We start from the raw sequence: 14,796 nt of genomic DNA on the forward strand, positions 1-14,796 counted from the left end.
GCTTGTTCTGCTTCTTTCTACTGTTGTAAACATTTCTCCAATTCTTCTTTTTATCTCTGTTTAAAATCCAGGACGTTTGGTAAAGAAGGATAGGGTGCCAAGTACTGGTACCGGAATAAATTCTTGTGAAGAAGAAAGAAAATCACTAAATCCCAATTAAAATCGACCTCTTCTGCATGTAGGACTATGTTGACTTTGGTAGCCTCAGTTATACCATCGCTTCTCGTCTCCACGGCCGGCACACACCAATTCATCGTCTTCTGAGTTCCCGTCAGGTTTGAAAACTAAGTCGCATGGATTCACGGCGCACGGACGCTAGCGCATCTATATAGGAAATGTGACGTCACAGACCGATCTTTTCTGATTGGAAGACAGATTCCACACTGTGACTGAATTTTGTAACGCGTGCTAGGATTGGTGAAAAACCTCAACACTTTTCGATCCGCTCTTAAATAAGCCCGTTCATTTCATTCCCTTCACCTGTTCTTGTCACAAGATGTGGACAAACGTAGAATCATCTACCCTGGTGTCGTCGTTGCTGTTCAAACCGGACTATCCCATGTATGTCGTCAGATCATCATTTTCAATTATCCCGATCACCGATACGAGCGTTTGGAAAAGAAGATTTTATGTGGAGGGACAAGGCTGTCTGAAGAGAGTTCTTATCTTCGGTTCAGAAGTCAGAAGAAGTTTGAGGAAGAGGAGAAGACCTATGCGTAACCCTCTGTGTTAACAAAATCATGTTAACATAAATACCAAAGGCCGTTTCAGGGCCACTGATATGTCTGGTAAAGATTTACTTTATTGCATAAAATTTTCTTTTGTCGGTTGTATAGTTGTTCCTGTGATATATTAATGTTCATCCATATATGTCTATACGTTGCATGTTGTAGGTGTTATATATGTCTATGTCCCGCCAGTCCCGTTCCTGCCAAACGTGATAGGGTTTTTCCTTGCTCTTTTGTCCCGGTTGAGGTCAGCCCCTTGCTACATTGTTGCACCACTGTTACCAATCTTCAGTACCGTGACCTCACCTCACCTGTTTCATTCCTATCGTCCTTATACAGCAAACCCACTTTCCCTTGTCGCTAGACAATCCCAACATTCTCCATGTTAAATTCCCCTTGTCGCCAGACGTTCCCAGGGGGTCCGAAAAAGCCTTGTAGCGAGAGTGTCTCATGACCATTTTGACTGGGTTTTCCGTTGTAGCTAGGGTATCCCACTTTACTACTCCAGTCGTCCAGGAGCCGAGTCTGACCCTGCTAATAACACTGGACATTTGGTTGCCTTCTAAGTGTCGCCAAAAGCTGTGGAACAATACAAAACCAACCGTCTGAGTACTGGTATCTGAGGCATCCATTACGCCATGAAAATGCACCGGCGCATGAAACCCGTCGTCTTGACAGACTTACTAAAACTAAATGAGCACATCATCCATACATTGCTACATCCTCTATACAGACCTGGCTGAGTACCTAGATTCGCGGAGGGGCAAATGGTTTAATCCGCCCGCCAAAGGCTGTTAAGAAATATGTAGAGGTGTATGGGGGGTACTGTGAGACGATGCATATAAGTACTGTTTACTAATATTCAACACACTAACAGTCAACACTTTAATAGTCAAATATTTATAGTCCAAATACTAATATTCAATATACTAATGTTCAACATACCAATACCAAACACTTTTAGTCAAAACACTAATATTCAACACACCAATAGTCAATCACTCTGTCAACGGAGAGTCTGCTTCAAGGACTTGCACGTCTTCAGCTGTAGAGCTGTTTGTGACCGGGCTGTCCGAGGTGTCCGGAATGTCTACTGTCTGTGATCACTGTATGTGACTGGAGTGTCTCTGTCTGTGACCGGAGTGTCTGTGTCTGGAGTGACCAGAGTGTATGTCTGTGTCTGCGTCTGGAGTGACCAGAGTGTATAATATCCAGGGTGTTCAGAGTGTATAATGTCCGGACTGTCTAGTGTCTGTGACCGGATGTCCGGAGGGTCTAATGTCCGGAGTGTCCGGAATGTCTAGTGTCGAATGTCCGGAGTGACCGGAAGGTCTAATGTCCGGGGTGTTCGGAATGTCTACTGTATGTGACGGGAGTGTTTGTCTGTGACCGGAGTGTCTCTGTCTGTGACCAGAGTGTGTGTCTGGAGTGACTAGAGCGTCTCTGTCTGCCTGTCTGTGTCTGGAGTGACCAGAGTGTCTAATGCCAGGAATGTCTAATGTCTGGAGGGTCTAATGATGGGAGTGTTCCGAGTGTTTCGAAGTGTTCCGCGTGTTCGGAGTCTGTAGCAGCTGTGAAGCTGAAATTGTAGCAGCCGTGGAGCTGAAACAGTGTACTGATGACAGAGTGTATCTCCGTACATGTAATTTGTTAGCCGTGGGCTAACTTTGCGGTTCGTAAAACCCAGTGTATCTTTCAGGACTGTAAAGATAAGTTGTATATCTGCCCCTCTTTTTTATCACCATAATTTCGCTACCTGAGTGAATGCATTTTACTACACGAGTAAAATGTTACATCGTTTACTACCTGAGTAAACTATATCCATTGTTTCATTATCAAATCGTTATGAACCATTCACCCCTTGTCTTTATATTTGCTAAATTAATTTATTTGTATTTTTCATCATTAAGTCTGTGCGTTCTTATGTTAATCAAATCCAATATTTGGAACATATATATATATATATATATATATATATATATATATATATATATATATATATATATATATATATATATATATATATATATTTATATATATATATATATATATATATATATATATATATATATATATATATATATATATATATATATATATATATATATATATATATGCACATTTTCATAATTAGTTGCTTATTCAAGTCATCCATTATTAAACATTGTATTTATATCATCGTCAAAAGTGTTATGTTGTGAATCCGAAAATCCCACCCGGTTATCTTGTTACACACTCTTAGTAAAAACACTATTATTCAACAGAGTAATAGTCAAACATGTTTAGTCAAACTACTATTATTCAACACACTAATAGCCAAACACTTTTAGTCAAAATACTAATATTCAAAACTTTTTAAATACAGTTGGCGACCATGTTATTCCAATTATTGTAATCCACATTGTATAGCAAAAACCTTTTGCTGTGCTGCTATATCATTTAGAATTGAAATATTGCTAACTTCTGTTGCAATAAAGTAATAAGTATGAATCGTTTTTGTGATTAGGAAAATAGCACACATTCTTTAGAAAGAAGACACAAAGTACCTTGTTCTTTCTCCTCTGTCCTTCTCTTATTGTAATATTTTTTTTTTTGTTGTTTTCAACTACTATAATCCGGTTAGACATTTAACGAAATCTGATACAGCTAGGAAAGAGCGTAAGTAGATGATCGAAACATGTTATGTTGGGTGTTTAGGACATTACTACAAATTAAAAGTGGAATTAACGGTGCAAGAAAGGTGTCAAAATGTCACTCGCTAGGGAATCAAGCTAATTGTATACACATTTTCTCTCATTTACATAAAATCTATTTTCATCCAAATTCTATCTTTCATGCAAATGTTCTTTTCCACATGTTTTGTATGGCTTCGCTTAGAGTTGAACTGCTATAAATATGACGCATGCAAATTGTTATCGTTTGCAATTAAAATCAGATATAGATACTAAAGAGACTACACAATTTTAAATCTTGGGATTGTCTGAGTGAACATGATAACATATCTGGCAATTTGGACATTGGGTTCGGACATTGGGTTTCATTTGCATGGCTTTTCGTTTACACGGGTAAAGGTGCCTCTAACGGATTGCAAATTCATTCATTTGGATCCAGTTTAGAAGCAGGCAAATTCATAAATTGACATTCGTTTAGCATACCTCTGAAGAAAATTGTAAAAACAAAATAGTCCTTTTTGAAAAGTATGGATGGAATAGCTCATGGGAGAAGTTTTATGTATCCCACGTGTTCATTATAGATACGCTATCTGCAAGGTTCGTTTTGGAAAGTGTCTAATGATTACAATCTGTCTTGTTACTTCTGAAAGATATGCTGCAGCCCTTATGCAAATCTACTTTCAACAAAACGACAAACCTGTTACATTACGTACCACTCATGAAGTTGTATATAACAGGGTTGATAGCGCTATTGAAGTAACACAGCCAATGTGCCGTCAACGTTAACACCACTAGGATGTCATCATTTTGTATTTTCCGCATCAAGCCCATGTACCTGTCAAAAGAGAACACACGTCAGATAAAACTTTAAGCAAAATGAATGAATGAACCATGTAGCACGATATTTTAATAATTTTGTTGTCAAATTGCCATAACTAGCTCCTTTATAATCTGCTGATAAATAATTTTGCACACACTGCCGATGGAACCTGATATCACCAAAATGATTACGTGCAACAAGTTTGCTTATTTTTATCCCTGAAACTGCCAACAATTATATCGATAATAACAACGTGTGCATTAGATACGAACGAGGTAATCATTTTTACATTCCTGATCTTGCAGTTTCTTATTAACGTGAAAGTATTGTCGATTAATCTTTCATTTTTATTCAATAGTTAAGAAATATGGTACCGATTTATTAAGAAGATAATTTTTGGATCAAGTTCACACAAAGATTATATTATAGAAATTCAGCCGAATGCGATGATCCGTTAATTTGAAAGGGCTCATTAAAACGCAGATGACGACAACGTTCTAATCAGCAGCCAATGTATTTGTTTTATTCTCAGCAAATACAATGGAAATTCGCAGCAATTATGAATTGGACATCTGCGAAACAAAGTATTAGATAATTCTGCCTCCGTTGCTAAGACCTGTGTACGATACCATCTTGTATCATTATTCTAACTTGCTCAATACAAACTGATGACTGATGACACATAATTATTTGTACTAGCTGTTCGTATAAATCAGATGCATATTTTAGGATTTAAACAAATGCAAGAGAATAAAATGAAAAATAAATAAATATGAAAAGCATTTGATGAATATAGCCCTACGCGAACGCTAGTTATTTGATTGAATTTACACATGTGATGGGCGACAAGAATGCAAACGTGGGCAGCGACAACATCGCGCGGGAATTCATCACTGGTAGAGAGGTACCGTGAGAGATAAATTACAATGGAGAACTCTTTGGTCACTTCTGGGAGCTGATCAGCCTTTTGATTTGGGGGACAGCTTTTCATCAGCATAGTAATCACAAGGTTACATGTAAATCCCGATTCAGCAACAGACAGTTAGAAAGACCATATTGTCATTTCCCGCATATGGAGGAGTACCCTCATGGATGTGAGAACTTGTAGTGGATCCGATCTTGACTCAGACCATGCGCTGTTAATGGTAAACGTGAAGACCAGAATCAGCAGCATAATGAAGACTGGACTGCATAAGCACTCATAATATGACACTTCCTTGCTCACGATTATGCCCTCTATTTCCCGCTCCTGCAGATTGAAAATGATTAGATACCCTGAGAGACTAGTCCCTGGATTGGAACCCTTAAGCACCCACACACACCGATTCCCATCTCTTGCTCTTAGACAAACAATAAAACAGTTAACATTTACGCAGCCCGTAAACTATCTCAAAACTTGTGTTTGATTTAAATATGTAGGGTTCAAACATAGTATTACCACGATTAAGTGATAAACCGATATAGACTATGACAAGTTAGCTAAAGTCGCTGTGTCTAATATATCAGATCGAAAGAGGAGATGGTCTCAGGTGGTACTTATGCACAAAGAACTACGTGACACTAGATAAACAAAAAAGAAGGTTCATGGGTATTCATATTAATTGGAGCACAAAGACTGATCGTGGAGAGTAGAAAGAGATCGGTTGTAAAACATAACCTTCTGGGGTGAGTATGGGGATCGGATGTGTCTCAGTTTATATACGATTAACTGCAGCTGCAGAATCTAAAGAAAAAGCATGGTCATATTGCTGAACATTATGTTAGCGGTCAAAATAAAGATGACAGTACAAAGATGATAGTACAACAAAATAATGGCGAGGTTGAAGGTAAAGATCAAGGTAATTTTGTATTAACCTAGATGCCACCAGTTTCGGAGGGTATGGCTTGGGGGCCTTGACTCAAAAAATGTCGGTCACTTCTCATGAGCATCTGATGAACGAACTAACGTGACATATAATTGCATATTTCATAATGATATACTGAAATATCGGAGAAACTTTATCGACACAGTGGCGTTACCATTTCATTTTCATCGCTATAGTGGCAATATCACCTTTGGAACTACTTTTTAATATTAGGAATTAAATTTGCCTATATGTATGATCTTCATACCTGCATTTCCATAGTTAGGCCTATTGTTTTGTCTTCTTTCTCTCTCAACATTCCGTCTGAATGAGTAGATCTTAAAATGTATAAAGACTCTTGACCAAGTAGTACACATTTATGTAATCGATGGAAAGGCGCCATCATGAACGCATAGAATGAACCACAAGCAACGAAAATGGCTTCAATTATTTTTTTTATCATTAGATATCCACATACATTATGTAAATTGTCTGGGGCTGAATTTACATAACTTGGTGCTACTGGATATTAATGGTCAACCATGCAGAATCATATACATGAGACACACAACGACAAACGGTACACCTTTTCAAGAACAATCGCTTGATTAAATCTGGCTATAAAATTGTTTTAGGATTTTAACTTTTTCCAGAGCCATAGTCTGAAAGCAATGGAGAAATCATGCATTGATTAGCGTTTATCGCAACCGAAATTAAGTGATAATCGAAATTTGGTGCAACGTCTGTTAATTAAATCGATTGCAAGCTTGCCAACATGCACAAATTCACGGCTGATTGCAACAAAAAAGAAATAAAAAATCCTTACAACTAAGTTCGCAATAATTAAAATGTGTTGTTTAAAGATCTCACACTTAGATGTTTGTTGGTCCGTTCAGTATTGTTTCGGCTTTACGTTAGCAATGGTCGGGATATCAGACCGCACAAGAAAGGTGATAACGAAAATTAAATCCGTACATTTCTCGATGTAATAATGCCGTCATTAATCGCATTGACAAAGTACGGTGAAAGAAAACATTGCAAATGGAAGAATTATGCATTAAAGATATAATAAAAAGACAATATATGTTTTTGAGGTAGAAAAAGAAAATATTTCACAAGTGAAATGAAAAGATTTTATTGTTGCGAGTCGCTTATCATCACTGTATATTGTTTCCACTTCACGCGTGAAATGTCTTTCATTTCCACTCAAACAACCTATATATAATCTAATTTCCGTACTTGATTATCGACAGTCTTATTAATTGCATTTCAGTGTGGATTTTGATATCGTATTACAATTACATAACTATTTCAAGGATTACCTATTAGCGCCAGAGAAATTAAGTGCAGCTAAAATTGATTTATCTCGTATCAAAAATAAAACTGATTAATGTTCAAAAGAGTAGGGAAAAACATCTGTATCAACACGTTCATGTACGTTGCAAAGCAAACAGACATGCTGCATTCGCTACAGAAATTAGAATGTTGAAATACAATGAGGTTTAAAGCTGAAATAAGATGCACTTACATACAAATTTGGGACAAAAACAACAAAATAATGTTTAAACAGACTTTTTCAAATTGATGAACAACAGTGTTTTGGAAACAATTGGAAAATTTCAGGAAGAGAAAAACATCAAAAACATATGCAAGTAAACACTTGTTTTGTAAGGTAAAAATGGGTTTTAAAATTATAAAGATGTACACGAAATATATACTATTATCTCATTAATGGAAAATGATTGATGGAAATTAACGATTTCTCAGCATCTGACAATCCGGATTATTTACAAGACACGAACCATCTGTTCATGATCGGGAATTTCTAACGCTGACAACAAGACGTGATCCAGCAATAATGATCGAATTACTATGATAATGATTTCGTTGTTAGATACCTATTAATTTTCAGATAAGTTAATGAAATCCCAAAATATAGCTGAAAAAGAAAACATTTCTTAAGATTTCAGCCTTACAATGAACTTCATCTTTACTCATAAACCGAATACCATATTTTAATAGCAGAATATGATTTTTTATAATGAAACGTGCATAACAACAGCCAATCATTTTCACTAATATCACTGTTAAAAACTCGTGGCGAAGTGGACCCATTTAGGTCATTTGCAGCTTTGTTTTGTGCACTTGTGAAATCCTGCATCTCAAAAAAGTATCAGCAGCTGAATAAACAGGACCATTTATATCAAAAGCCCGAAGGAAAGCATTTGAAACTCTATTGGCGGAATATTGTGAGATGCTCCGATAGGGACATGGCATGGGAATGGCATCAGTATTTGGACAGCTATTTTTCAACGGGATTTACCAAATTGTTGGAACTTGGCATAACAATACAAAGAAAGGGGTTAAATTAACACTACGCATGTCTGGTCCATTTTGTATGCATGCTGAGACCAAAACTTGAAGGATAACATCAAAATTTATGACATTTTTGACAATCTGAATGGATTGCATATTTGGTATTCCACAAAAAATAATAAAACATTCCCTCTACTTTTAAAAATTATTTGAACGTTGAGTCTATTCATGAATGTTTGCGGTAATTTTGAATATCTTCATAAGGGATGCATTGTGAACAAACCGTTGTATTTACAACATGTGTCATAGAATACTTATTTAATCAGAAGGGAAGCTACTAAGAAATAATTTCATTCAGGTCATGCATTCACGTGTTGTACACCAAAGCAATGAATAATGTTGCTTGGCAAGTTGAAGTATCATTCAACAATGAATAGTGTTTCTTGGTCAAAGTACGAAGACATGCGTATAGTTATGTTTGAAATGGTTGTTTGTTTTTATTGTTTGTTTCTTTTAGATGCTTCGCACTGAAAAGCAGATTGAAATGTCATTAAATTTCTGTTTGATATCCACATTGGGTCTTGGCTAAGACATTTAGGTTTGCTAAATAAATTTAGTATAACATGGCTGCTAAATCTTGTTATAGCTACTTGTCCTAAACAGAAGGCCATAACTACTAGGCTTTTACACCCAAACACATCTAATGATGTGTGTTGAGCTTAAAATGAAAATAATACATTTCTGACATGTTTTTGTTTTCCTTCTGGATACTCTTGTTATGGCCACTTCTTCTAAATGGATTGATTTTATTGGCGTCTTTTTCAATGAAGCACTTCATATGACCATACGTTGCTCCCAGTTGAAACGGTACAATTGTATTGACATGGGACTTTCATCACACGATATCTTACTGTTTCTAGATGAAAACGATACAGCCATGTACGTATTTTGTGAACATGTGGAGTGAACATAAAACAAACAAAAAAATGTTTTCTCACTAAAATATGCTGGTGAAATTTCTCACTAATCAGAGATGTTTTTAATACTTATTAGCTATGAAGAAGCAATAAATTTATGTGAGATTCTTGCAAATTGATCTCGCCAACAGGACATCAGTCACATCTCGCCCACAGGACATTAGTTACATCTCGCCCACAAAACATCAGTCACATCTCGCCCACAGGATATCAGTCACATCTCGCCCACAAAACATCAGTCACATCTCACCCACAGGAAATCAGTCACATCGATTCACCTTCGTTGCTCTTGCTCTAGGAGACCACTCAAATCATAATGTTCTTCCGTGGTCCTTTATAACAGATATTACTTTTGAGCCATCATCCAAACATATATTTCAAAATGTCTACCACTAAACGTTGGTTAGGTTAGGTTAATTGCTTTCTTCTTTTCGTCATCTAAATGACTCCATTTATCTGAATAAATGTATTCGTTCCTTGATGAACACCATCACGTACGTCTAAAAATTATCTAATTTGTCTTTACTATCTATCATGATTACCCTTTCAAAACCGAGTAACAACTTCCTCGTTATAGTTTAAGGCTAGTATAACAGAAACGTTTAGCCGATGATAACGACGTAATCGAAAAAGTGTTTATGTTCAGTGTAGTTTATACTTAGTGCAAACACAATCCATAGTCATTCCATAATTAGTCACTCCACAAATCATAATGTTTTAAAGTTATTTCAAATAAATTGAACTTAGCTAATCCCTCATTGTGAAACTATACTGCAAAGCAATCATTCCTAACACATACATGATTGGAATTGAACTGTTTTGAGTGTTTACCTGAGCAAGCAAACATAAAAATTAATATACTTGCATAACATTCTTGAAAATCTGATAATGGTCGATAACTACATTTATTACACGGATTGTTATAATAACAAATGGTGAATATAATTTTAACTGTTTGACTTAGGAAAAATAATAAAGACATATTTGTAATACTGATCATAAATCGATTATTGTTGATCACATATATATAAGTAGCTCTGAGAACAGCAATGAAATTATAGTTTCTCTGTACTATATGCTTACTACCTGTTAAAACTATCCTGTTTTACAGAACGCATTTTTTCCAAACCATGTAAGAATAATCATGAAGTAGCAAAGTAAAGAAGCGTAAAGATTTAGGGTAAAATTGTTTATTTGTGTAATTGTATATTTGTCAGAACGTAGATTTGATAGTGATGACTCTCATTGAAAATAGTTCAATTTGGATAATATGCTTTCTGTCCTTGTTCACAATATGTTTCCTCCAAAATTAAAGGAACAAAGTGTACAAAGTTAACAGATTAGTTGGCTCCTAAAATACGTCAACTACAAAAACAGAGATTTATAAGAGTAAATGGTAACAGTGGACCAATGACAAATAATACAGGAACAAAACATTAAACTTACTGAATATTAATGAAATTATGTTTCGGAAGCAATGGCTTTCATCCTCTGGAATCATTATAAAACATTTTGCAGACACCCAACTATATTAAGGTGAAAAATAATAGCATTGTTACGGATCCTGAAGAATTACCACGACGTAAAAAAACCGTCGTGCGCAGACTTGGTTATTCATTCGATTCTCCTGCAAAACTATGTTCTTTAATTTTTTCAACTGTCTTGAGTAGCTTTGACGCGCACCTCCCTAACTGAACGCCGGGGATAGTTATCGACACAATTGGCTCTGTTAACTAACCTGTTAAATGCGGCGTGCTGTAATGATCTATTTTGCGACCAACTCTGTTTTAATAATTCATTATGATCTTCCATTTTATGTAGCAAAACGAGAGTCAGGTCTCTCTGCCTATGACACATCAATCTTTACAGCTGGCGCAGATACTGATGCGATCGAAGTTAGCTTGCAGAAGACCTTAGACCTAATTTGTATCTGGTGTGAATTGAACAACATGGTGATCAATAGATCTAAAACTATATACATGACAATTCGGTCTATACAAAAGAAAACGTTCGTGTACTGATTTAATAAGGATTTGGCGAACCAAAAACTCTTTGGTGTTTCTATATAAAACAACTTACATTGCAATCAACACATCTATCAACCTGCTGGGCTGTTACTACAAAAATAACTTTTCTTTGTAAATTCCCCGGCTATATTCCGTTATAATGTCAAAAATTGCTTTATTAAAGATCCATTCTTCCTGTTCTGATTATGGATCTATTATCTATGGAAAACTCGGAAGGATATAATCGAAATACTCTGCAAACAATTAATAGAGTAGCTAGGATAGTACGCAATGCTGAATTTAAAAGACCTTGTGCGAAAATTTTAATTTGTCTGAATGTCAATCAAATAATTAATTACAGTACAGATATGACTGTTTGTAAAATTATAATTAATTACACTACTGATGTGACTGTTTATAAAATTATAATTAATTACACTACAGATGGCACTGTTTATACAATTGTAATTAATGACACTACTGATGTGATTGTTTATAAAATTATTGTTAATTACGTTTCAGATGTCACTGTTTATAAAATTATAATTAATTATACTACAGATGTCACTGTTTATAAAATTATAATAATTTATGCTACAGATGTCACTGTTTATAAAATTATAATTAATTACACTACTGATGTTATTGTTTACACATTTATCCTAAACCTGTTTCCTGATTAAACGATCATTCTTTTAAAACCTATACATAGTACACATTATTTTACCATATGTTTGCCTCTGAAAATAACATATCATTACCTTGCTTTAGTTTGATATTATTCTAAAATTTGAAACTGATTTTTGACGTTATGGTTGTGGTCAACAAATTATTTTTTACAAGATAAGAATTAATATATGTGTATTAAATACTGTATTTATAAACAGAGGTCATTCATTGACTGAAAGTGTTCTGTAACCTATAATAAGTTTCATTTTAGCACTTTTACCGCATAGATACCCTCTTATGTAAAAGTGGAGAGCTCACCTTATAGGGTTTAAATGTTGGCACCCACAACGCCTTGTTTAAAATAGAAAAACATAAAAACACCAAAAATAAAAAGAAACGAGCCGCACGGTATAGCAATTTCAGTTTTCTTAAGTTTTCCCTTGGAGAGAGTGTTACTGTTATTGTTGTTTAGGGTTTAACACCATTTATCAACGCAAGATTGCTATACATGGCGGACTGTATTGCTGGTGGAGGACGAACCCGGGGAAACCCCCTGAAAGAACCACCGACACACGGGAAGCTACTGGCAAGCTTTCTCTCATACCCACACCGGCCGAGCCCGAGATTCGAACAAACGCGGACAGAGGTAAAATTGCGATGTCATGAAAAACCGAGCGCTTTAGACCATGCGGCCACCCTATACATCATCCGTAAGATGCAAGCATGTTTTGCCAGTTTTACTATAAAAGTATTGTAATTTACAATGAATATGAAAATACGGTCCTTGGGAATTTAATAATTGTCTGTAACCTATCGTTACAAATGCATTCTTTTTCTCAGTCAGTTATAGTGAATTTGTTTTGTAATGCTCGAGAAGCTTCCTGTTGTTTAGGTGTTTGGATACTTAGAGCTCCATTTTTGTGGGTAATCAAGTAATGTCCAGCGAAATGCTTTTCAATTCATTTTAACAACAGCGCAATTAATAACCTTTTTTCATCAAAATAGTTTGTAATGATTTTGAACCTTTTGAGAACACGAATATATGGGTACACTTCTTGGTTTTCAAAGTGGACGATTGCAATTATTAAAGATTATGGAAGAAATACATGAAGTTATTATCTAAAGTCGATCCAATATATTGCATTGTTCCACTTTTTCCCCCTAAATCTGGATTATGTAATCGGAAAACTGTAAAACGATGGAAAAATAGTGGATGATCATTCTCTTTTTGCGTTGATATCTTACTTTCGTAAATTAAAATTAATTAGCGTCAATTATGACTTATTTCCCCAAATTCTAATTTGTTTTCTCAAATGTTTATTTGATTTTACCACGGATGGGTGTCTTTCTATCTCAGGTGAGATAACAGAACAATTATATCTTAGATTTCAATATAACCGAAAGGTACTGCTTCCTTTCTCAAAGGTGGTGACAATTAAAGTGTTCGTGAATATGTAGAAGGTTTTATTATTTATTTTCCTTGTCTATAATATCCACTGTACACGCACATGTCTCATCTGGATATTTTCTAGACATGCAAATCTATTATAAAAAAGGCAAGAGCGATACACGTTATTTTGAAATACATTCAATGATGTTGAGAAATATTTTCAGAAAATGGGAACGTTTGATTTCTTATCTTTACCATCAGCTAATGTATCGATCACAGCATTAGTGATCTAACAAACTAAGTTTTTAGGATTTCAATTGGTTGTCTTATTCCTTATGTTAACCAGGCTAATCCATGATGAAATCAATTTTTTCCTCTTCTCATTATTATTATTATTATTATTATTATTATTATTATTATTATTGTTGTTGTTGTTGTTATTGTTGTTGTTGTTATTATTAATATTATTATTATTATTATTATTATTACTATCATTACTATTATTATTATTGCTGTTGTTGATTTTTTAAAATATTATTATTATTATTACTATCATTATTGTTATTATTATTGTTGTTGTTGATTTTTATATTATTATTATTATTATTATTATTATTATTGTTGTTATTATTATTATTATTACTATCATTACTATTATTATTATTATTATTGCTGTTGTTGATTTTTTAAAATATTATTATTATTATTACTATCATTATTGTTATTATTATTGTTGTTGTTGATTTTTTATATTATTATTATTATTATTATTATTATTATTATTATGAACAGTCTAGTGCGGATTGCCATATTGATTAGTTTTATGCTTGATCTTGATATAATGCACTGGTCGACACATGAGCTAAGGATAAAATGGAGATAAATAATGTCAGGAAGTATATAAATGTCAGAGATAAAGAGTTTTTCTTGTAGGTGCAAACCCATCAAAAAGACCTGCTTTTTGGTCCAATATATAACGTCACCCGAACACTCGTCAATACAGGCAGAAGAAGACTTGTTTACCATAACTGAAACTTAGCACATTATAGTGGGCTTATATTACACATTTATTACTGTTGTAGAGTTTAAAGCCTATAATGCCATGATACACGACTGTCATATATATGATAGTAATAACGTAATGAAGAGGGATATAGCCTACATCGGGAATGTATATGGTAGGGGTGGGGGTGGGTGCGGGTGCTAACTTGGATTGATAAAGTGCAATCACTGTGATGAGTACTTATTTAATCATCTACATGAAATTTGGATTGACAGATGAGGGTGTGATAAAGACATTGGAAATTTGACTTGTCTACAAGACATCCCATATATATATATATATATATATATATATATATATATATATATATA

General features: G+C 34.6%; 1 protein-coding gene across 1 annotated transcript in view; it reads right to left on the reverse strand.

The window, feature by feature from the left end:
- LOC149806533 (orexin/Hypocretin receptor type 1-like) overlaps positions 1-14,796 on the reverse strand; it is a 98,624-nt gene that overhangs the window by 24,136 nt on the left and 59,692 nt on the right. Inside the window, exon 4 of the mRNA XM_089954207.1 lies at positions 4,114-4,235. Coding sequence (XP_089810333.1) covers positions 4,114-4,235 — 122 coding nt within the window. The remainder of the gene's footprint in view (positions 1-4,113; positions 4,236-14,796) is intronic.

The sequence above is a fragment of the Sinohyriopsis cumingii genome, chromosome 1, assembly GCF_028554795.1.
Source record: "Sinohyriopsis cumingii isolate HCF-2022 chromosome 1, ASM2855479v2, whole genome shotgun sequence".
Lineage (NCBI taxonomy): Eukaryota > Metazoa > Mollusca > Bivalvia > Unionida > Unionidae > Sinohyriopsis > Sinohyriopsis cumingii.